Raw genomic sequence first — 27,509 nt, 5'->3', positions numbered from 1 at the left:
TTCTTAGTGATTTTAGAAAAGACCTATAGACTAATCATGTGGAGTATATTAATGGCCCAGGGTCTTTGACTAACATTAGTTGAGAGTTTCCTTCTCAATAAGGTTCTTAGATATTTTAAGTGGTTTTTTAAAATTCAATTCAGTTAAGCTGTTTAAAACTTTGATCTGATGGAATCCTTTTTAATCACAAATTAGGTGTAATTAAAGAGACTCCTGGTACCTGAAATTTAAAAAGAGAAAATTCACTTTACTGAGAAAAAGAATGTGAATACCCAGAACTGTTTCATTTCAGGGAGTTTTAAAAAGATAAATAATTGGATAAAAATCATTTTGGCAGTGGGGTTGAGCGTGGCTCAGTGCTTGGAGGTGACTCCCAGCAGTGTTCCTTGGACCATGTGATGTCAAGAATCAAACTTGGAACTCCTTAATGTGAATCATGTACGGTAGCGTTTGCACTGTCGCCCTCGACCTGGATTAAAATCTTTGTTGAATGTCAGGTTTTAGGGACCTTGTCCTGAAGACAGTATCATGCCTGTATCATCACAAGCATTTCATTAAAGCATAACATTTGGGGATTGAGATGTGGCTCAGTGGCAGAGCTCAGACCTTGCCTACTTTCCTTAGCAAAGCACACAAAGACCACCACCAACACAACCACAATTGTACCCAGAAACACATGCACAGAAATACCACTTTCCCAGAACATTTCACACTTAAGTAATACTGCATTGAAAGCAACTTTCAGATGTGTGTCAGGAAAAATCAATCTGTGTCCCCCATAGTCCCAGTGTATTCCTTTTTTCTTTTTTCTTTTTCTTTCTTTTTTTTTTTTTCCTTCAGGGAGGTGTTGCATACCCCTCCTTGCTCAAGGCCTATTCCTGACTCCGTGCTCAGGGATCACTCCTGGTGTGGATCAGGGACCATATCTGGTGCTGGGGATTTAAAACAGGGTTTGCAGCATCAGGCCAGTACTTACACATTATTCTGTCTTCCCTTAAGCCCAGGGTCTTTTTTCTTTTGTTTTTTTTTCCTGGGGGGAAGGCACCACCACCCCCAAGTGATGTTGAGGGGTTACTCCTGGTTTTATGCTTAGGAATCATTCCTGGCTGTGCTCGAGGGACCAGGTGGAATGCCAGGAATTGAACTCCAGGGGGCTGTAAACAGGGCAAGTGCCTTACCCACTGTAGTATCTCTCCAGTCCAAACCCAAGGTCTTAAACATACAAAACATAAGCTCTGCACTGAGTTCCATTGACAATGCCCACGCCAAAATGTTTTGGCTTTTTGTTTCTCTGGGGGCACACCTGGCTGAGCTTAGAAATTATCCTTGGCTCTGTACTCAGAGATTACTCCTGGAGAGTAATGTGATTACGTTTGTAATCATTTTTTCATTTTTTGGTGGACACAATAGAAACTTAACTCATGTTTGCATCAATGGAGAGGCTGGGGGGACCAGATGCTGTGCTGGGGTTCAAACACTGGTCATCTACGTGAAAGGCAAGTGCCTTACCTACTTACTATCTCTTTCCCCAGCCCCTTACAGTTATTTTTGATAAAATTATCCAGTGGGAGGAAACTTAAATGTTATTCTCATTCCCATGTTTCCCTTCTACTGTGTAATTCTGACCTTTTTTTCTTTTAATAAACCTTTTTCGCTTAAATTTAGGTGCTTTTTTTTTCTTTTTGGGTCACACCCACAATGCACATGGGTTATTCCTGGCTCATGCAATCAGGAATTACTCCTCGCAGTGCTCGGGGGGACCGTATGGGAATTGAACCCAGGTCATCCACATGCAAGGCGAACGCTCTACCTGCTGTGCTATTACTCCAGACCCCCCATGTGCTTTTATATAAATGAGATCATAACCTTTTTATTAACCAGCTTTTTAAGTTAAATTATTTTGTTTTCACTTGCCTCTCTCCTTTCCACTTACCATGCGCACCTAGAATAGATCGTGTTTGTTTTGGGGCCACAATGAGTGATGCTCAGAGGTTACTCCTGGTTTTGCACTTAGGAATCGTTCCCGGCTGAACTGGGAAACCATATGGCATCCTGGGGATCAAACCCAGGTCAGCCATGTGCTAGGCAAGCACCCTAACTACTGTACTATTGCTCTGACCCCTGCTTACCAAAATAATTTTCAAAGGGTTGTAAATGGTTACAATGAACAAAGGTTTCTAAACTCTCTTTTATAAATTACTTTCAGTGTTTCATTTCTTAAAGTAGTCTGTGGACAAGGAGATTTGCATCACTTTTGTAGACTTGTAGGAAATGCCTAGCCACGGGCCCCACCTCAGAGAGTCAGAGTAATTAAAAGCTTCACTTTAGTCATGTGATTTATATATTTTTTCTCAATCCTTAATAACTATAGATGCTTTACGATCAAGTGCTTCCAGTTTAAACAGATTCTCTGCTTTACAACCACCAGCACCCTCAGGCTCTGCATCATCCACACCTTTAGAGTTTGATTCCAGAAGGACCTTAACCAGGTGAGAAACTGATTCTCTTTGTTAGCACAAGTCTGTTCTGCTAGCCCATCTTTCTCCCGCTCCCTCTCCTTCTCTCCACTTCTCCTGCTCCCTTCTCTCTCCCACTCCCTCTCTCCACCTTTCCCTCTTCTTGCATTCATTCAGATTAAAATGATAATCTCTGCAAATGAATTTTTTAAATCTCTAAAGGTTTTGTTTTGTTGAATTGGGGCCATGCTGAGCTGTGCTCAGAGCTTACTTCAGGCTCTGTACTGAGTGATCACTCCTGGAAGACTCTGGGGGACTAGATGGGATGCCAGGGTTTATACCCAGGTCAGCCATATGCAAGACAAAGTGCCTTATCTACTGTTCTATCTCTGCAGCCCCTGATTACCTTTGTGACATTTAATCTCCACACTTCTTTCCAAGATTACATGATTTGGGAGTAGGGCTATGGTATAGAGGTGTATCATTCGTTTTGTTTGTGAAGCCTTGGGTTCAATCCCAGGCTCCACAAAAAAAGCAAACAAGCCTTGGTGGATTGGTGGATTTGAACTGGAATTGAAGGGAAATAAATTACCTGGCAAATGTCTAATAGTCTGTTCCTTATGAATATCAGGCCTACCCAAAGAGCTGTGGAGACATATGTAGAACTGTCCAAACTAAAGCTGAAGATACTCAGGCATTTACTTGAAGGGCATGGCAGCTCAGTACAATCAGTTCTCATGGAATCCATGATAGTTTTTCAGAAACTGTGAATTTAAGCAAAATGATACAGAAGCAGAATCTCCAATATCATTTTGGTACTGCCTGGTAGTCAAATGGCTAGGATTCAGCACTTGCAAATAACACTTGTTCAGTGTTACTGGATTTCTTTTCTCTCAATATTAGAATAACACTGTGTTGAGTGTAGTGTCATGCTATACTTCTCTGTTACATTCTTGAAGTTATATTTGAGCATATCTTGATGTTTTTCACTACTTGTTAAATACATCTGTCTTCCATTTGTTGTAGAATTGATATAGTCAAGTTTTCTATCGGCTGGCTTGTGGAGAATGGATGAGGACATGTAGTAGTTGGCAGAAAACAAAATTTGTTATATAAGTACTTTCAAAGCTGAAATTTCTTTAAGATTTCTTAAGCTTTTTGTTTTTTGTTTTAATTTACTTTCAGATTTTTTTTTATCTTGTTTTGTGCGCCACGCCTAGCAGTTTTCTGGGACTCCTCCTGACTCAGTGTTTGGGGATTGCTCCGAGGAGTATATGGTGGACCAAAATGGTACCAGGGTCAAACCCAGACTTCCTTCATGCAAAGCATGTTTTCAGCCCATTGAATGCTCTCTAGCCCATTTTTGATTTTTGTAATCAGTGTGGCCAGTTGCAGACTTTGTCTTTTTTGGTTGTTCAAATAACATTTGTATTTGGGCCACACCCATTGTACACAGAGTGCACAGGGCTTACTCTTTATTCAAGGATCACTCAGGGTAGGACTCAGGAAACCATATGTGGTGCAGGGGATCAAACCTGGTTCTGTGATGTGCAAGGCAAGCTCCCTATTGCTGATCTTTCTCTCCTGCCCAAGATTGTCTATATTTTCCACAGGTCAGATTTCAGTGATAATAATGAGATTGCTGTTGATGCCATTAGTTGTGCTATAGAAGTTTTTGTGATTCACTGCCTAGCAGGCAAATTTCCCACTGGTGGCTCTACTTCTTATATACCTGTGAGCATTCTTTCACAAGGGTTACACAGTTGTCCTTTGTCCAATTCTTTCCTCTCTCGTTCCTTAATTTGTTGTTCCTCTTCAATAATGAGAATCAAGAAACTGTGGAATTAGAAGTGTCTAAAAGGACACTAAAAAGAAATACAGGAAGATTCTCCCTTAAAATGAACAGTGTGAAAACACGGTGTGTAAATAATGTAAAATGAGCTTGAAAAGTGTAACTTGACTAATCAGAGACTACTTCTACTCTTTCTCAGATATTTTTTATATATTTGAGGTTTCTGAGTAAATTTATATAATTTCTAAAATAGCAATTCCATGTTCTTTTGGTATTGTTTCCCATTCACTCATTTAGTTCATATAGCCATAACTGCCCTCTGTGTTTGTTTTCTAAATTTCTTTTTTTGTTGTTGTTTTTGATTTTTTGTGTTTTCTATTTTCTATTTTGAGGTCACCCATTTGGTGATACTCAAAGGTTCCTCCTGATTCTGTACTCAAAAATCTCTCCTGGCAAGGCTCAGGGAACCATCTGGGGTGCCAGGGATTCAATCCTGTCAGCCCTACCCTCTGTACTAACATACTAACATCCAGGCCCCACTTTTGTGTTAAGTGATTTTTTTTCTCTTGGTCACACCTGGCAGTGTTTGGAGCTCATTCCTGGGTCTATGCTCAAGGATCACAACAGATGGTGCTCAGTCAGGGAGCCATATGGAATGTAAGGGATCAAACCTGGGTCAGCTCCATGCAAGGCAAGCATCCTCCCTACTGTATATTGCCCCCGCCCCATGTGTTCTTAGTTGATTTTTAAAAGCTTAACAGGTCCTGGGTGTGACTAAGTAGTAGGACAACACAGGCTTTGCCTGTGTGAGACTTTTGTTTTTCTCTTTTATCACTGGTACCACAAATTTTAAAAAGTTAGCTTATGCCAAAAAGATAGTACCGGCATTAAGACTTGCCTTTCTTGTGACTGAGGACTAACCATGAGGACAGAGCCAGGAGTAGCTCCTAAACACCACAAGGTGTGGCCCAAGACCATAATTAAAAGGTTATAGTTTAAGTGGTTGAGGCTTCAAGTTTGACTTCCCTAGAATCATATGTCTCCAGTCCCCGGCATCTATGGAATAACCCAGACAAGTGTGACCTCTAAAACATTAAATGGGGGTGGGATGGGGCAGAGATATAATACAGCTGACCCAGGTTTGATCCCCAGCGACCTAAATGGTCCCCAAGCACTGTCAGGAGTGATCCCTGAGCAGAGAGCCAAGAGTAAGCAATGGTGCCCCCATCCCATTTTTTTCTTTAAATTTTTTAAATTTTTATTTTATTTAAGCACCATTACTTACAGTTATTCATAGTGGAGTTTTAGATATACAGCATCTTAGTATTGATCCTGCCACCAGTGTCAACTTTCCTCCACCAGTGTTCCTAGGTTCCCTCTCCTACTGCCCTCCCCCTGCCCCAGCCCTAGCCTGCCATCTTTTTTTTTTCCTTTTTGGGTCACACCCAGCAATGCTCAGGGATTACTCCTGGCTCTGCACTCAGGAATCACTCCTGGTGATGCTTGGGGTACCATATGGGATACTGGGGATCGATCCCGGGTCGGCCGCGTGCAGGGCAAATGCCCTATCGGCTGTACTATCGTTCCAGCCCCCCCAGCCTGCCATCTTGACAGGCACCTTTTATAAAGTTTGGGTCTCGGGATTTTAGTGTTGTTGACTCTGGTTTATATATATACAGCTGTGTCTTTCCTTGCCACCACTGATGTGCCTGAATCCTCCTGACTCCTGCCCCCGTTGCTTCTTGTCTACCTTTTCTTTCCCTTTTTCTTCACTCTATTTCTTTCCTTATCCTCCATATACTCGGGGACCAAGGGTGATCTAGGCATCCCCCCGCTCCTTACACCATTGCATGTCCTCATCCATCTATTCTAAATAAAGACTAGGAATGTGTCAGTAGAGCACTCGTCTTGCATTTATGAATTCCTGGATTTGACCCCTCCATCAAATGAGTAAATAATAAATAAGGAATTGCCATTGACATTTGACTTTCTACGTATTCACTTTAATATCTATGGAGAAAGTGTTATCATATCTTAGTATTCAGTATTCCCTTTAAAGCACCCATTTTGTTTATATAAATAATTACACTTTGGGATGCAATTGGTGCCTCACATATTAAAGTTTTCTGTGAAAACCTATTCTGTGTACTTTTAGAAATCTCTAGTGCTGCTTTCTTTATACTCTGGGGATAGGGTGGTCGTTCTTTTGAAAAGTGTTGTTTTATCTTTTAAGTCGTGGAAGCATGGGCAGGGAGAAGAATGACAAGCCCCTTCCATCTGCAGCAGCTCGTCCAAACACTTTCATGAGGGGCAGTAGCAGTAAAGATCTGTTAGACAATCAGTCTCAAGAAGAGCAGCGGAGAGAGATGCTAGAGACAGTGAAACAACTCACAGGAGGCATGGACATGGAAAGGAACAGCGCCGACGCGGACCGGAGCAAAGCCAGGGAGTCCGGTGAGATTCACATGCAGATAAAGACTGGTGCCTTACATTCAGAAGGAAAAGTGCAGAGGAGACATTATGCCTGGGTGAATTCACAGTCAGTGTGCTGCAACAACATATCCCCCAGTGCATGAAAAGTGAAAAGGCATCTTCACAGATTTATAGAATGTAGTTCTGATTCCCCTGAATGAAAACCTATTTAGCAGCTGGTAATTTTTTCTTCTTTCTTATTGGAACTTATCCGATAGCACAGCGGTAGGGCGTTTGCCTTGCACACAGCCAACATGGCCAACCCGCGTTCGATTCCTCCGCCCCTCTCAGAGAGCCCCGCAAGCTACCGAGAGTATCTCGCCCACACGGCAGAGCCTGGCAAGCTCCCCGTGGCGTATTTGATATGCCAAACACAGTAACAACAAGTCTCATGATGGAGACGTTACTGGGCCCGCTCGAGCAAATCGATGATCAACGGGAGGGCCTTTACTTTTACTTTACTATTGGAACTTACAATGAGATGGTGCACGTGTCTATTAAGCATTCTGAATTTCTTACCAGTTCCTCAACTGATAAAGACTTTGGATCACTAAGTTGATCATTTAAATACCTGTGGCACATTCTCTACCTAGAGATTCGCCCACAATTCTACCTGAGGTGTGTTCCTCCTTCTTGCTTCCTCTTCATCACATTTCTCAAAATTAACTAGTTTACTATAATAATACCTTGTATTAACAGTGTAGACCGGCCACTCTTTTGTGTCTGTATTGTCGGGGTCATTTGTGCATTGACTACACACCTACCGAGCATTTGGTTGCTTCTGGGTATCCCATCTTTTCACTCAGCCTCAGTTTGCTGAGGTCATGAAGACTCTCAGCAAGAAATTCCACAAAGGGATGTAATGTGGTTCAAGCAATAGAGCATGTGCCTCCATTGTATGAGACTCTTAGGATGATCCCATACTTCTTCCCTTAGCACACCGTGTGTCCCTGGTGGCCCCTGAGCACCTCCGGGCCCCAGATCACTGAATATGGCCCCCACAACAATAAAGAGGAAATTAATTTTGTAAGTAAAATATAATGCCACAAGGCTGAAAGGTAAAACTTAGAAAAATGCTCTGAAGGAAAGGAGCAAGATCCATGAGTACTTAAAGGAACACTAGAATTAGTTCAGAAGGCTGATCACTGAAGAAGACTCTCAGTCCTGAGGACAAATAGAAATTAAGACAGTTACAACTTATCAATGGAGATTGGAGGTAAAGGAACAAGCATAATAACCTCTTAGTACCTGTATTGCAAACTATAATGCCCCAAGGGGCATAGGGGGAGAAAGATAGAGAAAGAGGGAAAGTGCCTGCCATAGAGACAGGCTGAGGGGAGGGGGTAGGGAGGGAAACATACACTGGTGGAGGAATGGGTGTTGGAACACTGTGTGACTGAACCCCAACCGTGATAAGCTTTGTAACGCTGTATCTCAGGGTGACTCGATAAAAAAAATTAAAATAGAGATTAGAACAGGGAGGGACAGTAAGAGAACACAAGGAAAGAATTTTCAAGAGAAGATGAAAGAAAAGTTTCTGTGTTTTGTTTTTTGGGCCACACCAGTGGTGCTGGGGCTGGTTCCTGGCTCGGTGCTCAGGGACCGACCCTGGTGGCAGGTGCTGGGCCCTGCAAGCCCCTGCTACCTATACTGTTTCTCCAGCCTGGAATTTTAAAGCTTTTCAATAAGGAGGAGGATCGCCATTGTCAAATTGGCATGGTCAGGCAGTTGCCAGAGGCTAACGTGGCCAAAACGTCTTTATCATTTTGTTTCTTATTGTATCTGTATCATTGAAGCCCAGGGGAGAACCATGATATCTCTGTGCAGCAGACTAAAGCGCATGCTTGGCATGTGGCAGACCTGGGTTCAGTTCCTAGCACCATATTGCCAGGTGTGCCCACCCAACAAAAATATTTTTTAGTTAAAAATATCATTTTGGAAAGTTTATATCTTTTTGATTGTTGCACACTACGAAGTTTAGTGATTCCTTTTTTTTTATTAAAAACACCATGATTTACACAGTTGTTCATTATACAGTTATTTCAAGCATTGAGTCTTCCAACACCATCAATGTGACTTTGCCTTCACCAGTGTCCCTGTTCCCTTCCCAATCCCAACCTGCCCCCTTAGGCCCAGTGCTTACCATTTTAAAATTTTAATGTTTCTGTGTTCTGGTTTTTGCATCATCAATTTTGTGTCTATTTCAAATGCCCTTACTGAAAATATAACACATTTAATATCAATCATAATTGTACCATATTCATTGATACTCTGTCATTTTTACTTTCTCACCTTTTAAAATTAGTAGTGAAACCAGAAATTCCAGTGACATCAGCCTCTGACAAGCCTACCTTGACAGAAGAGGAGATGGAGAGAAAGTCCAAATCCATTATTGATGAATTTCTACACATTAATGATTTCAAGGTAAATGTTCTTTACAAAAAGGAAGTAACAGTACAGTTTTGTGACAGAGAGACATAGTAACTTGATTAAGGTCTAATCAATGGGTCTTTTTAATTGCTGGCCTAGCAGAGGTCAATAGGCAAAAAAAATCTTAAAACAAAAGTGGTCTACATTCACTTGTACTTGAACTGATAAGACTAAAAGAGACTGATTCAAATCCTACAACTTCAGTTTACACAAATCTGATGAGTTTCTGCCAAGTACTCTCTTTTCCGTTGATAATGTAATGCACAAGATCAAGTGGTAGGAAGAGAGACTAGAAGCCAATCTATCCCCACTTCAGGGTAACTAAACACACTGTTTTTGTTTTAAATGGAAAGTTTATTCAAGTAGGATTCAAGTCCTATAATGACAAATACGCAGAAATATGGAGACTAGACTATAAAACAGTAATTTAGATTAAATTAAGGGAAATCTCTTTAAATGTTTTGATAACATACTCCCAAGAACAATTGTTTCTTTAAGTTAAACATTTCAGTAAAATAAAGGATAATGGACTAAATGGAAGTTAACTTGTGAATTATTCTTCAAAATAAATTCCAACTAGATTAATTCAAGCCAGCCAGACACTATAAAATTTCCAAAATATGTACAGAATGAGATTAAAGGATTACCTTTTTTTGTTTGAATAATTCAGAGGAAAACACCAGTCATTAATATGACACAGTTTTGTTCATGATATACTTAATGCCAGGACAGATCCCAATGCAGAGATTGCTATTGTGAAAAGTATACTCTCACATGTAAAGGTAGCTTAGCCCAGGAAGTAATCTGGCTCTCTAGGTAACATGAGGCTCTCCAAAGTGTCATGTCATCTGATTTCCTAATAGCTGTCTGGTTCCCACAATCAACAGTAGTTGGGTGAAAGGGTAACTATATTCTAAGCATGACACCCATCATATCCCTCCCTTACAGGTCGGTCTCAGTAAAACCATTATCTAGATTTTGGAGTAAGATTTTATTTGCTATTTGAACAGGAAGCCATGCAGTGTGTAGAAGAACTGAATGCCCAAGGCCTGCTACATGTGTTTGTGAGAATGGGAGTGGAGTCCACCCTGGAAAGGAGCCAGATCACCAGGGACCACATGGGCCAGTTACTGTATCAGCTTGTGCAGTCAGAAAAACTCAGCAAGCAGGACTTTTTCCGAGGGTCAGTATCCTCCTCCAGAGTGGTCTTCAGTGCCTAGGTTTTTGAATACCAGTTAATTTTTAAAGTACAAACCATTTTAAGTATGTAGCTTTTGTCACACATTAAATTGTGCCTTTGATAATACATTGATAATATGCTGGTTGGTATGATGGTATTTTGTAGATTGTACAAGGGCATAAAGATTCTCTTCTATTTTAAAGAAGCAGAGACCCCTTAGCTACAGTGAAGGGGGTCACCAGGTCATTTACATGAGCACCCATGCATGTTCCTTTAAATAAAATTTTTCTGGGGGAAGGAGGAAGGGAGGGACTGAGGGTAGGAAACCCTGGAATATGGACATGGAGATTTAAAACTAAAAGCCTGGGGCTGGAGCGATAGCACAGCAGGTAGGATTTGCCTTGCACGCGGCCGACCTGAGTTCAATTCCCAGCATCCCATATGGTCCCCAAGCACCACCAGGAGTAATTCCTGAGTGCAGAGCCAGGAGTAACCCCTGTGCATCGCCAGGTATGACCCAAAAAGCAAAAAAATAAATAATAAATCTAGAAGCCTATCTTTTCAGTAAACCATGATTATGGTTAGCCAAGAAACAATCTATGAAACAGGTCTGTCCACTCAAACCATATAAACGGATAGTAACTCCAAATTGCTAATGACATTTTGTTTCAAGTTGTTTTGCTACTGCCATGGATGACTAGTTTATCTGATAGTCTGGCTGCTGTGCTGTACTCTTCATTTATTCAAGTTCTGATATCCTGGTCATAGCAGTCACAGAATCCGAACTGTACCCAGTTTTAGATTTAAAGAGTTTAAGAGTTTAAGGCAAAAAAAAAAAAATTGTCTCAGGAACCACATTGCATACATGAGCATTTCTCTTTGGGAGATGTTTCTTGGAGAACAAATTCTCCTTATTTTAAATTTTCCTTGGTACTTAAGATAATTCTGTTTTAGTTCAGAAGGTATTATTCTGGTCCAGGAAGAGATAACTCATCAGGTGAGAATACATGAAACCCTGGAGTTGATTTCTGGCACTGTATGACCCCTGAGCACTTGGAGATTTAATCCTGGTGGCACATGAACAATGCTACATCAGCATCATGTGGATTTGGTTTGGTGCTCCAAACATCTATTCAAAGGTGGTACTGCATCTTGATTTAAAGAAGGGACAGTATTTTGTGCTTATACAGAAATAAAATTTCAAGTGTAAAAATTGCCTGGGTGGAGCTGGAGCAGTAGCACAGCAGGTAGGGCATTTGCCTTGCATGTGGCCAACCCGGCTTTGATTCCCAGCATCCCATATGGTCCCCTGGGCACCACCAGGAATAATTCCTGAGTACAGAGCCAGGAGTAACCCCTGTGCATCTCCTGGTGTGACGCAAAAAGAAAAAAAAATTGCATGGGTACTTACTAACAGAGAAAACCCAATTTGCTCACCTACCTAAGAGCCAATTTAGTTCTTTTTCTTAGTAATTCTTTGAAGACTAGCGTACAAGAGTACATTTAACCTTTTGTTTCTACACATGTGTAGGTTCTATTACGAATGGTCATACTTGACCAATACGATTTTTAAATAGCTTCAGTTGGGGCTGGAGTGATAGCACAGCGGGTAGGGCGTTTGCCTTGCATGCAGCCGACGCGGGTTTGATTCCCAGCATCCCATATGGTCCCCTGAGCACGCAGCCAACATGGCCGACCCGAGTTCAATTCCTCCACCCCTCTCGGAGAGCCCGGCAAGCTACCGAGAGTATCTCGCCCGCACGGCAGAGCCTGGCAAGCCACCCGTGATGTATTCGATATGCCAAACACATTAACAATAAAATCTCCAATGGAGACGTTACTGGCCCGCTCGAGCAAAAATTTAAAAAAAAAAATTAAATAGCTTTACTTGTTTATCTTATAAGATTTATATTTTAATTTGTAATATAATGCAAATTTTAGAAGCTGCGACTAGTCTAATTCTGTCGTGGTAGATTATTTTACCTTCTTATCACATTAGTGATATGAATTATTTTTTAAAACATGCACATTTTTCTTTTAAATTTTTGGGATGTAGGCCAAAGATAAAATGTATGCTTCTCATGTATGAGATTCTGGGTTAAGTCCCTAGCACCTAAATATAAATTAAAGGTAAAGGTAAAGGCCCTCCCGTTGATCGTCGATTTGCTCGAGCAGGCCCAGTAACGTCTCCATTGGAGACTTTGTTGTTACCGTGTCTGGCATAACGAATACGTCACGGGGAGCTTGCCAGGCTCTGCCGTGCGGGCGAGATACTCTCGGTAGCTTGCCGGGCTCTCTGAGAGGGGCGGAGGAATCGAACTCGGGTCGGCCATGTTGGCCGCTTGTAAGGCGAACGCCCTACCCGCTGTGCTATCTCTGAAATAAATTATTTAATTTTAACTTATACATATTTATTTTAGCTCAGAAGCCAGTATATAAATAAAAGAATTTTTGTAGTTGATTCTGACTTTTTTTTTTTTTGCCATGCTCAGCAGTGTTCAATTTTTACTCCTGCCTCTGTGCTTAGGGATCACTCCTGGTGGTGCTCAGACCATAAGTGGTGTCAGGATTCATACTGGAGTTGACGGCACCCAAGGCAAACACTTTACCCCCTATACGCCCTGGACCCTTAAACACTTGTAGTTTAACTAGGTTGAGGGAATGGGTATAAGCAAATTGATGGTGTAGCTCTATTTCAGTCAGTCAACAGAAAATTTAGACTATCTATTATACCAATATAGTATAGGTGCCTCTTAGAGAAACTGTGAAATCCATTCTAGGCCACCACGAAAAAAGGATGTCACAATAATTTTTTTTCTTTTTTGGATCATACTCAGCAGTGTGCAGGGGTTACTCCTGGCTCTGCACTCAAGAATTACACCTGCAGAACTGGAGTGAAAGCACAGCGGGTAGGGCGTTTGCCTTGCACGCGGCCGACCCAGGTTCGATTCCCAGCATCCCATATGGTCCCCTGAGCACCGCCAGGAGTAATTCCTGAGTGCAGAGCCAGGAGTAACCCCTGTGCATCGCCGGGTGTGACCCAAAAAGCAAAATAAAGAATTACACCTGGCGGTGCTTGGGAGATAATATGGGATGCCAGGGATCAAACCTGGGTTGGCTGCATGCAAAGCAAACGCCCTACCCGCTGTACTATCTTATCACTCCGGACCCCACAGTAAATTTTTTGTTCTCCACTGTATGTGAAAGTTACTTACATTGTAATAGATTAAGTGCAACAGCACTGCCTGTAAAGTTACTTAGTTAAATGATTTGCCACATACCAGTTGTATAACTGGTGCTTGAAAGACTTGTTTACCCCAGAGTTGCCATGAACAAGAAAAGCCAAATCGCAAACAGGTAGTGAGGCCAGATTCTCCTCCTTCCTGCTTCTATTCAGTGATCAGAAAGTGTAATATGGGAGCTGGAGAGATAGTACAGAGGGTAGGGCATGCCGTGCATGGTCTGAGCTAGAGCCAGGAATAACCTCTGAACATCATTGGCTGTAGCCCCCCCACCCCCGGCAAAAAAAGAAAGTGAAATATAGACCCTGAGTATACTCAGAAGGAGAGGGGCAGACATAGAAAGATCTCTCATATGTGACACATAAAGAAACAAAGTAGGGGAATAACAAATGCCCAAAGGCAGCAGAAACCGGGAACTGGTCTCCACTAGGAAACTGACCACAGGGAGGGTTAGGAGGGGGCCAAGGATGGATGGGGACACTGGAACAATAGTGAAGGAAAGTGGACACTGTGGGTGAGGGCGTGGTGCTGGGTTCTGTTATGCATGAAACCCTACCACCAACAATATTGTAAACCATGGTTTGATTTGCCTAAAACAGTAACAAGTCTCATAATGGAGACGTTACTGGTGCCCACTCGAGCAAATTGATGAACAACGGGAGGACAGTGCTACAGTGCGTGGTACTGAAAATAAAAAGGTTTTAGAAAGAAATAAATATACGCCCTGACAAAGAAGCAGGCAGTGGAGGAGCTGAGCCAGCATGGTTGAGTCGAGTACACAGAGAGCAGCTGGACACTGTAGCAGGCTACTACCACTGGGAGACACTGATAACCCCAGGTGCTGGGGGTGGGGTGGGGGAACTGACATTGCTCCAGCTGCCAGTGTGGAATGACCCATTGGCCTCGGGATGCCCCTGGAGCCTAGGGGTGGCCCCTGAACAGGTTCCACTCTTGAATTCTTCCCCAATATTGGCCTCGATATCCACCCCCCAGTATCTTCTTTAAGCTAACAAACTGCCCCTCCCAGTCACAGCCGAGGCTAAGACTGCGCCCTCCTTCATTCCAGAGTCCCCCAGGGGCAGTAGTGCCCACCTTGGGAAACAGTGCTGTAAAGCACCTGAACTCTGTGAGGCCATCTACAGATTTGTAGATGCCTACTGCATCAGAGATTGCGCCCCCAGCTTCTAGCTCTTGTGTGCATCTCTGGAAGAACCGGGCCGCAATACCTACAGACCGGGAGAAGGCTGCAGCCGAGAGACGAGCAGTGACACGAAGCAGCTGGGCAAGCACAGATCATTGTAGAACTGGACAGGGAGCTCGGTAGCTAGTGACCTCAAGGGAGGCCTGAGTGCTTGTCCCTGTCCGCACTAGTCATAAACTCCAACATCTGGGCTTCTTTCCTGTGTGAGCACTAGCCTCTGCTCATCTAAACAGGTGTAGTATGTCAGTCTGGACTACACCACAGTATCCTGAGTGACTGTCCTAGAACCACATCCTAAAGTCAGCTTCCCTGTAACAAGGTCTATGCAGCAAGCAAAGAACAGTCGTGGCTCAACTCAAAACACGGTTGTTAATATACCACTTTATAAAATTAGAGGAATAGTACAGAGCTTTAGAGCACCTTCCTTGGAAGCTTGTGGTCATGAGTTTCAGACTAACATAAAACAGTAGTTTTTTTGTTTGTTGGTTTGGTTTGGTTTGGTTTGGGGGCCACGTCCGGAGTGGTCAGGGATCATTCCTGGCAGGCTATGGGGACTGCACGGATGCAGGGATCAAATCTGGGTCAGCCACACGTAAGGCAAATACCCTGCCTGCTGTCCGCCCCTCCTGCCCCAGATCTGGGCAGCTCTGTTGTTTGTGCCTGGCAGTCTGCTGTCTGATCTGCATCACTGCAGTACCACAAAAAAAGGGTTTAACCTCTAGCAGCAGCATGTGGAGTGCTGTGACCAAGTAGGGCCTGTGACAAGCACGTGTGTGAGACTGGGACAGCAGAGCCCTCTCCTAAAGGAGGATAAGCCTCAGTAAGCTCTGCAGCCCACTGTGCAAGCGCCCTGACCTGGGGTGGGACCTCCAGAAGCTTCCCAGCTTATTTCAGAAAAAAAAAAGTGCAAGCATCAAAACCAGATGTTGTCCATCTCCCCGATCATTGAGTTCGATTCCCAGCATCCCATATTGTCCCCCGAGCACCGCCAGGAGTAATTCCTGAGTGCAGAGTCAGAAGTAACTGCTGTGCATTGCCAGGTGTGACCTCCCCAAAAAAATTATAGTAGTGTAAAATATGCACATAGAACAGCAAATTGAAATAGAATTGTAAAAGTAAAAACAAAAGAGCCTACGGAACAATAAATATTAAGAGGCATGAGGGGCCAGGGAAGTAGCTTAAGTAAGACTGTTAGTTCAGGGGCCAGAGAGATAATACAGGAAGTAAGGTTCTTATCTTGCATGCAGCAGACCCTGTTTAATCCCTGTTACTACTAGGGGTCTTGCCTGAGCACTAAGCCAGGAGTAACCCAGAACACCACCCCATTAAAAAGTCTGTGAGTTCAGTAAGTCCTCAGCACTTCATACCCCAATTCCAAACAACACAAGTTTGACCCCACTCGAAGAATAAAAAGCAGGATCGATATTGCCTTATAAGAGTTCAAGAAGGAGGAAGAGAAAGTAAAACTTCTATGTGGGATCAAAAAACCCCTACTTAAAATATATATGTGAGAGGAACTGAAGAGACAGTACAGTGGGTAAGGTGCTTGCCTTGCAGATCTTCAACCCGGGTTTGATCCTTGGCACCCCAGCCTCTCCCCGTAAGCCCAGAGCCAGGAGTAAGCCCAGAGCACAGTCAGTTGTGGCCTGGAAACCAAAACAACAAAAATGTGAGAACTTTCTTAACTTAGGCACAGAACTAAATACCCAAATATTCACGGTCACGGTCACAGTCCTCCCGTTGTTCATCGATTTTCTCGAGTGGGCCCAGTAACATCTCCATCGTGAAACTTGTTACTTGTTTGGCATATAGAATACATCACGGGTAGCTTGCCAGGCTCTGCCGTGCGGGCGAGATACTCTCAGTAGCTTGCCGGGCTCTCTGAGAGGGGCGGAGGAATCGAACTCGGGTCGGCCATGTTGGCTGCGTGCACGGCAAACGCCCTACCCACTGTGCTATCGCTCCACCCCACCCAAATATTAAAGGTCATAAAGGACCTGAAAGATAGTACAGCAGATAGGGTGCTTGCCTTGCACGTGGCCAACCCAGATTTGATCCCTGGTCCGCTGTATGGTCCCTTTAGCACAGAGCCAGGAGTAAGCCCTGAGCATAGCTGGGTGTGGCTCAAATAGCTCAGGGGAGTCGAACAGCTGCCTCGTAGGCATATGGCTGTGAACGCAATCCCAAGTGCCACTGCGTGTGCCAAGGGTCCCCGTGGTATGTCTTTGTGCTTGGAACAGGGCTGTCTGGGATCCCGGACACTGCAAGTGATTTCCAGTTATGGTGTGCAAGCACCACATCACAGGAATGTAACCCAGAGAGCACCAAAACTAAAATGCCTTTTGAGTACCACAGCCTGGCATACAGTGTGCCCAGATTGTGTTAGCAGAGTAAAGAGTACAACAGTAGGTGAGCACAGCAACCAACAGCAAGCACCGGAGCCAGAAGCATGTGTGGCCCCTGGTCATTGTGAAAAGTCACACTTTCTTTTTAAGCCTCAAAATAAATCTAAATGTACACCTTGTTATGCTATTGAAAACTACAGAACAGAATAATACAAAATAAGGTGAAAGGGCTGGAGCAGTTGTACAGTGGGGAGGATGTTCGCCTTGCATGCTACTGACCCAGGTTTGATCCAGCATCCCATGTGGTCCCCGAGCACCGCCAGGAGTAATTCCTGAATGCAGAGCCAGGACTAACTCCTGAGCATTGCTGGGTGTGCCCCCACCCTCAGCCAAAAAAAAAAAAAAAACCTTTATGAAAGAACATAAAGATTAAATTGCTGTATCCCTTCAAAAAATACCTTGACATGACTGCCTCATTTTCTTCATTAGTCTTTCAAATACCACCTTCTTACTCAGGTATTTTCTGATCATCCTCTGTTTTGGGATGTCCTGATACTGTGATTCATCATGCTTTGTTCTTTACATAGTAGTATTAGTCCTGTCGGCAAATAGCATTTTTTTTAAACTTTCTCTTTCTCTCCACACTATAGAACAGTATGTAACAGATGCTTAATCAGTATTTGTTGACTTTTTTTTTCAATCTTCTGAATTACCTTTGCATGTGAGTTTTTCTCTTGTTCTTTAGTTTTTCAGAAACATTGGAACTGGCAGATGATATGGCCATTGATATTCCCCATATTTGGTTGTACCTTGCTGAACTAGTGACTCCCATGTTAAAAGAAGGCGGAATCTCCATGAGAGAACTTATCACGTAAGTGCTGCTAATTAATTTTGGTGTGTATCAAATTAAACTGGTACAGAACACTCCAACTGACTCTCGTCTAAGTGCCTTTTTGAGAGTCATGGTTGGAACTTGACGCTCTAATACTTCCATATTCAGTTATAAAAATGTTATATTTGGACCCAGGGTGATACTATGTGAGTAGGAATGATAACACATTTCTTTTATGTACCTGATCCTGATTTGATCACCAGTGCCACATGGTCCCCTGAGCACCTCCCAAGTGTGGCCCTGGAGGCACCTGAGCACAGCCCTGAGGTCTCTAGTACCACAGGCCCTGAGTAGCAGCACTACATCCTCAGGCTTTAGTTTTCAACTGATAGCCCTGTTGTTCAAGAATGGCCGGGAGTAGCCGCCAGACCCTCTTGAGTACTACTGGGGAATATCCTCTTCCCCAAAAAAGTTTCACTGTACTGGATTTACACTAGATGGATTATGGGGTACTTCTGGTATCCCCTTTATGGTACACTGAAGTTAACAGTGACTGTAGGGCTCCAGAATCACATAACTGGAAAGTTTAACCTGACTTTGATCAATCCGGCCCCATGAGAAGTTCTGTTTTATCACCTGCATGGTGAATGCCTGAGTTGTTATTATTAAGGTGAAGGGGGGACTGTTTGGGCCATACCTGGTGGTGCTCAGGGCTTATTCCTGGCTCTGTGCTAAGGAATCATTTCTGGGAGTGCTAGGGAAGCATATGGAATGCCAGGGATTGAATCCCGGTCAACCACATGCAAAGCAAGAGCCTTGCTGTACTATCTTTCTGGCCCACACCTGGGTTATAATACTGGAAAATGAGATGTTGGACATTTCAAGATTGGAACTTGAACGGGACATTGTTGCTATATTGATAGAATAGTATTTCTCAAACATTTCCTTAAAACATTGATATATGGGAACTGGGGAGCTAGTTAAAAGGGACTGAAGTGTATGATTTGCATGCCAGAGGCCCAGGTTCACTCCCCAAGATTGCATGCCACTACAACATTAAATTGGGAGTAGCCTTTAAGTACTGCCTGGTAGGGCCCCAAAATCAAATCCACAAAAAAAATGTTGGTATTTGAACTGAGAAGATGGCTCAAAAGTGCTGTTTTGCACACCTTGCTCCTCAGTACCCCCATAGTCCCCAGGCAGTTCTGGAAATAATCCCCCCCATCACCAGCTATGATTCTCCCCTCCCCCCACAAAAAATGATGTTTAAAAAAAAGTAGCTGAGACAAGAGTACAGCAGGTAGGATGTTTTCCTTGACACACACAGCTGACCCAGGTTCAATCCCCAGCATTCCATGTGGTCCCCCAAGCACCACCAGGAGTGATTCCTGACTGAGTGCAGAGCCAGGAGTACCCCATGAGCAACATAGAGTGTGACCAAAAAAAAAGTAGTCAATGGGCCAGAACAGTAGCACAGCAGGTAGGGCATTTGCCTTGCATGCAAGCAACCGAGGTTCAAACCCCAGCATCCCACATTGTTCCCTGAGCACTGCCAGGAGTATCCCCTGAACATCGCTGGATATAACCCCAAAAGCAAAAAGGAAAAAAAATGTAGTCAAACTGTATACTATTATGTTTCTTTTCTTTGAGATTCACAAATTATAGCACAACGGAGGTTATAGGAATCCTAAATAGAAGCAAAATTTATTTGGCTTTATTAAATTCAGCAGTGTTTCACTTAATTTGATTGTAGAATTCTGTTTTGAGGAATTGATAATCTATGAGATGCAATTTTGGAAATGCTGATTTTTTTAATTCTCCCTTTGTTTTTTATTTGTAATCTAAAATAGCATTTTATTTCTTAAAAACACTTCATAACTTATTTTCACAACTCTTTTTTTTACCTAAGGTGCTTTTCTTCCTTCAAATTTAAGTTCATGTAAATAGGATTTTTTTCTTTCTTTTTTTTTCTGTGTGTGTGTGTGTGTGTGTGTGTGTGTGTGTGTGTGTGTGTGTGTTATTCTTGTTCAGGGGCCACACCTGCAGGTGCTCAGGTGCCTTTTCCCAGCTCTGTTCAGGGGGTAGCTCCTGGCAGCACCTGGAGGACTTCTAATCTTGGCACTCAAAGTCAGGCTGCCTGCAGGCAAAGTCTGCATTCCAGCCCTTGGCACTATCTTTCAGCACCAGTAGACAAATATTTTTATTGAAACTGTTTCTTCTCCCCACCCACTTTAATCGCCATGATTTACAACGCTGTTTATGATTGTTACAGGCATTCAATATTCCAACACCAATTCACCACTGTCACCTTCCCTCCACCACTGTCTCTGTTTTCCCACCACCCCTCCGACCTGGCAGGCTCACAGTAATTTATTTTATATTGCTTATTACTACTAAATGGCTAAAAGAATGATCAAAAAATATTTCCTTAGAAGAAAATTAGTGAAAATTGTTGTCCATCACCATGTGGATAGTAAGTCCTTGTCTGAGGAATTACTAAAATGTTGTTGCAAGTTAAGCTTCTGTAGTAGTTGAGTTTTTGTTAGTCGAGGTGAGTTGGCCTCTACATTACATCTCACCCAGTCTGGTGAGCAGCTACCAAATTTTCAGTGTTGTAGAGTTTAGAGATGTTGCTCAGCTGCAAATGTGGCTGTGTGCTCCAGAAAATCCAGTTTTTAACAGCTGGAGTTAATTTCTTTTTTCTGCTGAATTTACATGACAGTGGAGATGGTTCATGGGTGTGACTGCTGGGGCTTCTGGAAGTTCAGGGTAGTGGGGGAAGGTAGCGCATCCCATTTCAAGAAGGTGCAGGGCTTTCAGCCACAGGGATCTGTGTACCTGAGGTTTCAGCAGGATTAAGTTCACAGTGAGGCTCAGTAGTCCTGAGGTGACGGAGTCCTGCTGGAGGCATGGCGGCAGTTTTGGGGTGTGAAAGCCAGCAGCTGCCAGGGCTTTGTTTGGGTGGGTGCTGGCTGAGACTGCTTCTTGGATTGCTTCTGTCACTGAAGCACTGAAGAAAATTGTAGTCTTCAAGTCCCTTTTCGGTGTCTCCTGCAATATGAAGTAAACCTGAAATCCCTGATCTGCTTCTGCTGAAAATTGTTTCACACATATCCTAGAGTTGGCCTGACATACTGTTTATGTTGCACAGTATCTGTTGTTTCAGTATTCGTTGTTACTGTTGTACAAAAGTGAATTTTGTTCAGAGGTACTCAATCACTTCTATATCTTACAGAGAATTTAGCAAACCTTTGCTTCCTGTTGGAAGAGCTGGGGTCTTGCTTTCTGAAATATTGCACCTTCTATGCAAACAAATGGTGAGTGTTGAACTGAGTGCCAGACTCAAGCATGTTAGAAACACAGTAATTTTGATCTTGGATTATCTGTAAATGGCATAAGTATCCCTGTGCAATTTTATGTTCATTTTATTATTAGAAAGAAAAGATTAATTTTCTGTTTCAGCCTTATTTCTTCTAGACATATATTCACCCTTCTTTTTACTTAGGAAGTAATTATCTGAGTGCCTGGATTTTGTGTATTCTAGTGACTCTCAAAACATTTTTTTATTTATGACTAGTAATATTATGTACAAAATAACTTTATTATTCATGCTTTTGTGGGGAGGGTCACACCCAGCAATTCTCAGGAACTGTTCCTAACATTGTATCCAGGATGACCCCTAGAAGTTCCTGAGGAACCATAATGCAGTGTGAATTGAACCCCAAGGTCAGCTATGTACAAGGCAAGGACTTAACCTCCTGTACTATCTCTCCGGCCCTATTTATACTTTGTGTTCATTTTAGTGAAAACTACTTTCACAGAAAGGCAGAATTTATAGAATTGTTAGTTTCTTTCTTTTCCTTGATCTTGGCTGTGGTAGAAAAAGGTGTTAAAAATTGTTCTGGATTGCATGTTTATGTTAAAGTCAAATTTATTTTAGTTTAATGAATAGTTCACAATTTTCAGCAAAAGTCTATGAAGATATCTAAGTCTTTAAAGAATTTACTGAGTTCAATTCTTGAACTGAATTGGAGAGCCAGAGAAATAGCACTAGGGATTAAGTTGCTACCTTTCATGCAGCAGACCCTCTTGAGATCCTTGGCACCACATAGGCTCCAGGAACCACCAGCAGCAAGCTTAGAGCACAGAGCTAGAAGTAGCCCCCCAAGCATTGCCAGTTGTCACAGAAACATTCCAGGCCTCCTGACCCCCACCACCAAAAATTAAGTTTATAAAGTAGGGGGGGGTGGAATCTAAACCAGTAATTTCAAAAGAGTGTATCGGTGCTCTACTGAGGTCAGAAGGTTTTGGTAAAACTATGTAGCTTCATAAAGGTGAAATAATGCATGGGCCATGAGATGACAAATCAGAACAATCATCCATGAGAATGTGGGAATGATTTTTTTTTGGAGGGGGGGTCAAACTCAGTATTGCTAAGGAATTACTTCTGGTCTCTGCACTCAGGAATTATTCCTGGTGGTGCTCAGGGGACCATATGGGATGCTGGGGATCAAACTCTGGCTGTGGTATAAGGAAAATGCCCTATCAACTCCGGCCCCTGGGAATGTTTTTTGACTTATTTAAATCAGAGCCCAAAATATTGATATGATAGATTTTATAAAATCATTCATTTAAAAAGGATTCACTGTTTTATTTCTTCCTCTAAATCCTGTACAGAAGTCCTATACCATGCTCTTTCATAGAGGTATATTAAATAGACTGGTCTCTAGTTCTGGTTGATAGCTGTTATTAATGCCCTTAGAATTATGGCACTAGTACTTCTGTTGACCCCTAATTTGTAGATCCAAAATTCGCTCTCTAGCTTATTTGACTTTAATCCTTATTTAAAACCCAAATTCTTCTTAACTTTATTTGTAAGAACAGAAACCAAATTTTTACTTCTCCTATCCAAAAGTAAATTGCCATACAGCATAAACTCCGGTGTCAGACAACCTGAGTTTAAATCAACTTAGCTCTTTCAAATTATTACCTGTGTCATAGGCAAATTATTCTGTGAAGTCATTAATGCATAATTAGTAACATTTTCAGCCTCAAAGCTTGTGAATTTCCTCATCACTGTGACCTTGTTGAGGCAGTGAATTTGCATTTCCTCATAAGTTTATCAACAAGCATATCTTTTCTGTACTGACTGTTGAGCTCAATTTGTGCATCTTGCCCTTGAAATGCTATTTGTCGCTAGTTCCAGATAAGCAAAACTTCCTTAGTCATTCTCCTATTGGGCAATATAGTTGTCATCTTCAACAAAGATGAAGGATTTCATTAAGGATTACTGAATTACATTAACAACAAATGAATACAGCAGTATGTAGGGAAAAAACATTTACTATATAATTTATAAGTTATAAATAAAAGTTATAAACTCAATGCATTGGACATTTTGGCTCATTGTAATTATAAATCCCAAATCAGTCTCTGGTAAATAAATAATTGAGCCTTAGGTAATTATACTCCAGTCACTCTCCATTACGTTTCATGCACATTTAGACATCTTAGTTGGAAGGCTGGGTCCTAAGAAATTATTTTTTATCAACAATGGAAATTTTATAATTTTTTATTTTGTACTGTTCTATACTCATCTTCAGACAAATCTGTTTTCTGTTCCTCCAATGATTTCAGCTCTTCTCTCTTTTAGAGCCATAAGAAAGTGGGAGCCTTATGGAGGGAGGCTGACCTGAGCTGGAAGGACTTTCTACCAGAAGGAGAAGATGTACATAATTTTCTCTTGGAGCAGGTGAGTAAGACTCATGCCTTTATGTTTTATAGCAATTGGTCTGTTTCATAGAGGATGTTAAGACAATTTTATTACTATTATTATTATTATTATTATACACAAAAATAGGAATTGAGGTAAAATGTCATTTAAAGTCTATGCTTTGAGGCCTCTCTTGGTATGCACTTACTGGATGATTTTTTTAAGTGATTAAAAGGCCAGAGCAATAATACAGCAAATAGGGTGCTTGCCTTGTACATGGCTGACCCCAGTTTGAACCCCAATACCCTATATGTTCTCCTGAGCCCTACCAGGAGTGATCCCTAAACACAGAGCCAGGAGTAAGCCCAGAGCACTACCAGTGTAGCCCGAAACACAAAAATAAGTAAATTAGCACAGCGGGTAGGGCGTCTGCCTTGCACGCAGCCAACATGGCCGACCCGAGTTCGATTCCTCCGCCCCTCTCGGAGAGCCCGGCAAGCTACCGAGAGTATTCGATATGTCAGACACAGTAACAACAAAGTCTCCAGTGGAGACGTTACTGGGCCCGCTCGAGCAAATCGATGATCAACGGGAGGGCCTTTACTTACTTTACTTTTAAAAAAGGATACTTAACCACATTTAGAAAATGAACTACATATCTCCATGAACCTGAAATGAAATTAATAAACAAAGGAGTAATAAGCTAAAGCTGAAATTCTTCAGCACTCTGAGCTTAAAAGTAAGTAGAGATAGCTAGGATTTTTTTCTGTAGGTTTGTCAGTAGTGATAGTTTTTTTTCTACATTGTTACAGAAGATAGAATGTGCCTTTCAGGGTAGCAGATTGTAGATAGCTTCAATGCATGAAACTGTTTCATTTGTCAGTATAGGCCACAGATAAGTACAAGGATATGAAAACAACCTTTATTCCTAACAGTTCTTTAATTTTTTAATTTTTTTTATTAAAGAATTGTGATTTACAAAGTTATTGAAAGTTGAGCTTTAGGCATATCGTCAACTTCTTTCCACCATTGTTCCCATATTCTCTTCCCACCCTTCCCTCCCTCTCCACACACCACTCCCCCCCCCACGTCAACTTGACAGGCACATTACAGAGTTCCATTGGTTGCAGCTTAGATCTCATGTTTCCGGTTTTGCTGAGTTTATGATTTGGATGTATGACTATACCCCTCACCCATATCACCTGTGTAACTGAATAACTAAAGCCTTGATGCCTGGTCATCCACTGCTTCCCATTCTCTTCTTCCCCCCTTGATTTCTTTCTTTATCCGTCTCCTCTCTAAACACTGGCATCAAGGGGAATCTAGACATCCCCCTTTTTACTACAGTGCATTTCCCCTTCCAATATTCCGTATACTATAGATATGTGAGATCATCCTGTGTTTGTCTTTCTTTCCTGTCTTATTTCACTCAACATATCATCCAGTTCCAACCACACTGCAGCAAATTGCATGATTTCATCGTTCCTTGCAACTGCATAGTATCCATTGTATATTTATACCACATCTTCATAATCCATTCATTTGCTGTTGACCGCCTAGGTTGATTCCGTATCGTAGCTACTGTACTGAGTGCATCAGTGAGCAATGGTGTACGCATGTGTCCTTTTGAGAGAGGGCAGAAGAACCTTAGCTAGGAGACCTGACAACTTGGGAGCGAGATGCAGAACCTGGGGCATCAGAGGCAACAATAAAACTGTTAGGCAGGAAGAGTAACAGGACGCCAGCTCACTTGTACAACAGTCCTACAAATCAAAACGTCAGACATTTGAGGGAGATCAGAGGTGAGACAGCCAGTGAAATCAGCATTGATAGAAGGGAAAATCACTCAAAGTGCAAATGATAGTAAAGAAATTTGAAAATGATTTTAAAGTCAGTGGATGAAGGCATTATAGTAGATTACTATGAATTTTGCTTGCCTTTTAATTGCAGTTTAGATATATTGCAACACACATTGCTCCTGCTACAATCAGATCCTTTTACAAAGGGGCTGGTGATACAGCTCAGAGGAGTGAGCACAGGCCAGGCATGGAGCCTCCCCACCCCTGATGTGCCCTCTTATTTTTTATTTAAATGGGAAAAACGAATGAAAAAAATTAAGGGGTCAAAGAGCCAGCACAAAGAACTGAGAACATGTTTTGCATGCAAAGAGGCCTGGGTTCAACCCCAAAACTGGAAGCAGCCGCCAGGCACAGAGTTGGGAATAGCCTTTTAGGTCTGCTGGATGTAGCCCAGAAAGAAACAAAATTTAAGAATTTACCAATAAAGAATATTTTATCTTGTATTATTGGGCATACAAGAAGTGGGCAACATTTCCTAAGAACGGTAAGAATAGTAGGGAGAGGGAGGAACAAGAGAAAACCCTTATTATAAACAGCAAGCATGTTTGAAGGACCTGATGCCCAGTGGGCAAGTGTCATATATTTGGTCATATAATATCAGACATCTTGGAATTGATAAATTGGAATTGGCTGGAGCGATAGCACAGCGGGTAGGGCGTTCGCCTTACAAGCGGCCAACATGGCCGACCCGAGTTCGATTCCTCTGCCCCTCTCGGAGAGCCCGGCAAGCTACCGAGAGTATTCGATATGCCAAACACAGTAACAACAAAAGTCTCCAATGGAGACGTTACTGGGCCCGCTCGAGCAAATCGACGATCAACGGGAGGGCCTTTACCTTTACCTTAATATCAGACATCTTGGAATTGATAAAATTGTTAGAGATTCAGTATTTCTCAGTGAAGAAACCAAATGCTTTATGCATCCTGAACATTTATCCCTTTGTTTTCTGTAAATTACTAAGTTGAGATAATACTTAAGGATTCATTGGACATGTAATAAAATAACCATAACTGAGAGTAAACAAACAATAAATGATAGGGTTAAATAATAAGTGCAGAGATTTGAGATCAGTGTATTGGATTGTCACTCAATATAAAATAATACATTTTTTTAAAATGAGAATCACTGGAATAGAGAAATGGTGCAGAAATTAAGGCACTTAATCCCTCCAGCCACTGTGGTAAGGGTCCCAGCATCACAATATGGACCCCCAAGTATAGCCAGGAGTCACTCCTGAGCACTGAGCCCCTGAGCACTCCAGGTATGGCCCAGCCCCTCCCGCATAATGGGCATCACAAAATTGACCAATCAAGAAAAGGTTAGTTACATGATTTAGCGGTATGGGGGAAGGCAAAGGATAAGGTGGTAGTTGGGGTAAGCAGGGAAACTATGTAAATTCTAAGAATGAACAACAGTACAGATCAGTTGAAGTCCCAGAAGAGAAAATAGAATGGAGAAGAGGTCATATTTGAGAAGAAGAATCAGAGACTTCCTTAACTGATCAAGTATATGATCTAGCTAGAAACCACAGAGGGTGATTACATTTAATGAAACTGCATAACATTAAAGACAAATCCTTTTAAAGTAGCAGGAGAGCTAAAGAACATTGCCTAAAAGGGCAAGTAGTAACAATAAAAGTCAAAGACGATGGAATATCTCAAAGTGCCGAGAAAGTAAGGGGTTAATCTTTTCTGATGACTGTGTAGTATACCATTATGTATATGTACCATACTTTTTTTTTAACCCAGTTCACTGTTTCACTGTTTTTTGTGAGTAGTGCTGCAATGAACATAGGGTTGCAAATATTTTTTCTGCACAGTGTTTTTGGTCTCTTGAGGTATATTTCAAGAAGTGAAATTGCCGGATCATTTGAAGATCAATCCCTAACTTTTTGAGGAATGTACATATTATTTTCCAAAAAGGCTGGACCAGTCAACATTCCTACCAGAATTGAAGAAGGGTCTCTTTTCTCCCCACGTCATTGCCA

At 42.1% G+C, this 27,509-nt stretch overlaps 1 protein-coding gene across 20 annotated transcripts in view; it reads left to right on the top strand.

The window, feature by feature from the left end:
• The window catches only part of EIF4G3 (eukaryotic translation initiation factor 4 gamma 3), a 355,974-nt gene that overhangs the window by 314,914 nt on the left and 13,551 nt on the right, over positions 1-27,509 (top strand). For 19 of the 20 annotated variants that reach the window (XM_056122565.1, XM_056122555.1, XM_056122552.1 and 16 more), the window contains 7 exons: positions 2,372-2,489; positions 6,482-6,702; positions 9,029-9,144; positions 10,161-10,333; positions 17,864-17,989; positions 21,186-21,267; positions 23,604-23,702. In XM_056122565.1, coding sequence (XP_055978540.1) covers positions 2,372-2,489; positions 6,482-6,702; positions 9,029-9,144; positions 10,161-10,333; positions 17,864-17,989; positions 21,186-21,267; positions 23,604-23,702 — 935 coding nt within the window. The remainder of the gene's footprint in view (positions 1-2,371; positions 2,490-6,481; positions 6,703-9,028; positions 9,145-10,160; positions 10,334-17,863; positions 17,990-21,185; positions 21,268-23,603; positions 23,703-27,509) is intronic. The other variant, XM_056122556.1, reaches the window with a different exon arrangement.

Source organism: Sorex fumeus, unplaced genomic scaffold, assembly GCF_029834395.1.
Source record: "Sorex fumeus unplaced genomic scaffold, SorFum_2.1 ptg000047l, whole genome shotgun sequence".
Classification (NCBI taxonomy): Eukaryota; Metazoa; Chordata; class Mammalia; order Eulipotyphla; family Soricidae; genus Sorex; species Sorex fumeus.
The sequence above is the reverse complement of the archived record's forward strand: the minus strand, read 5'-3'. Positions and strand labels throughout refer to the sequence as shown.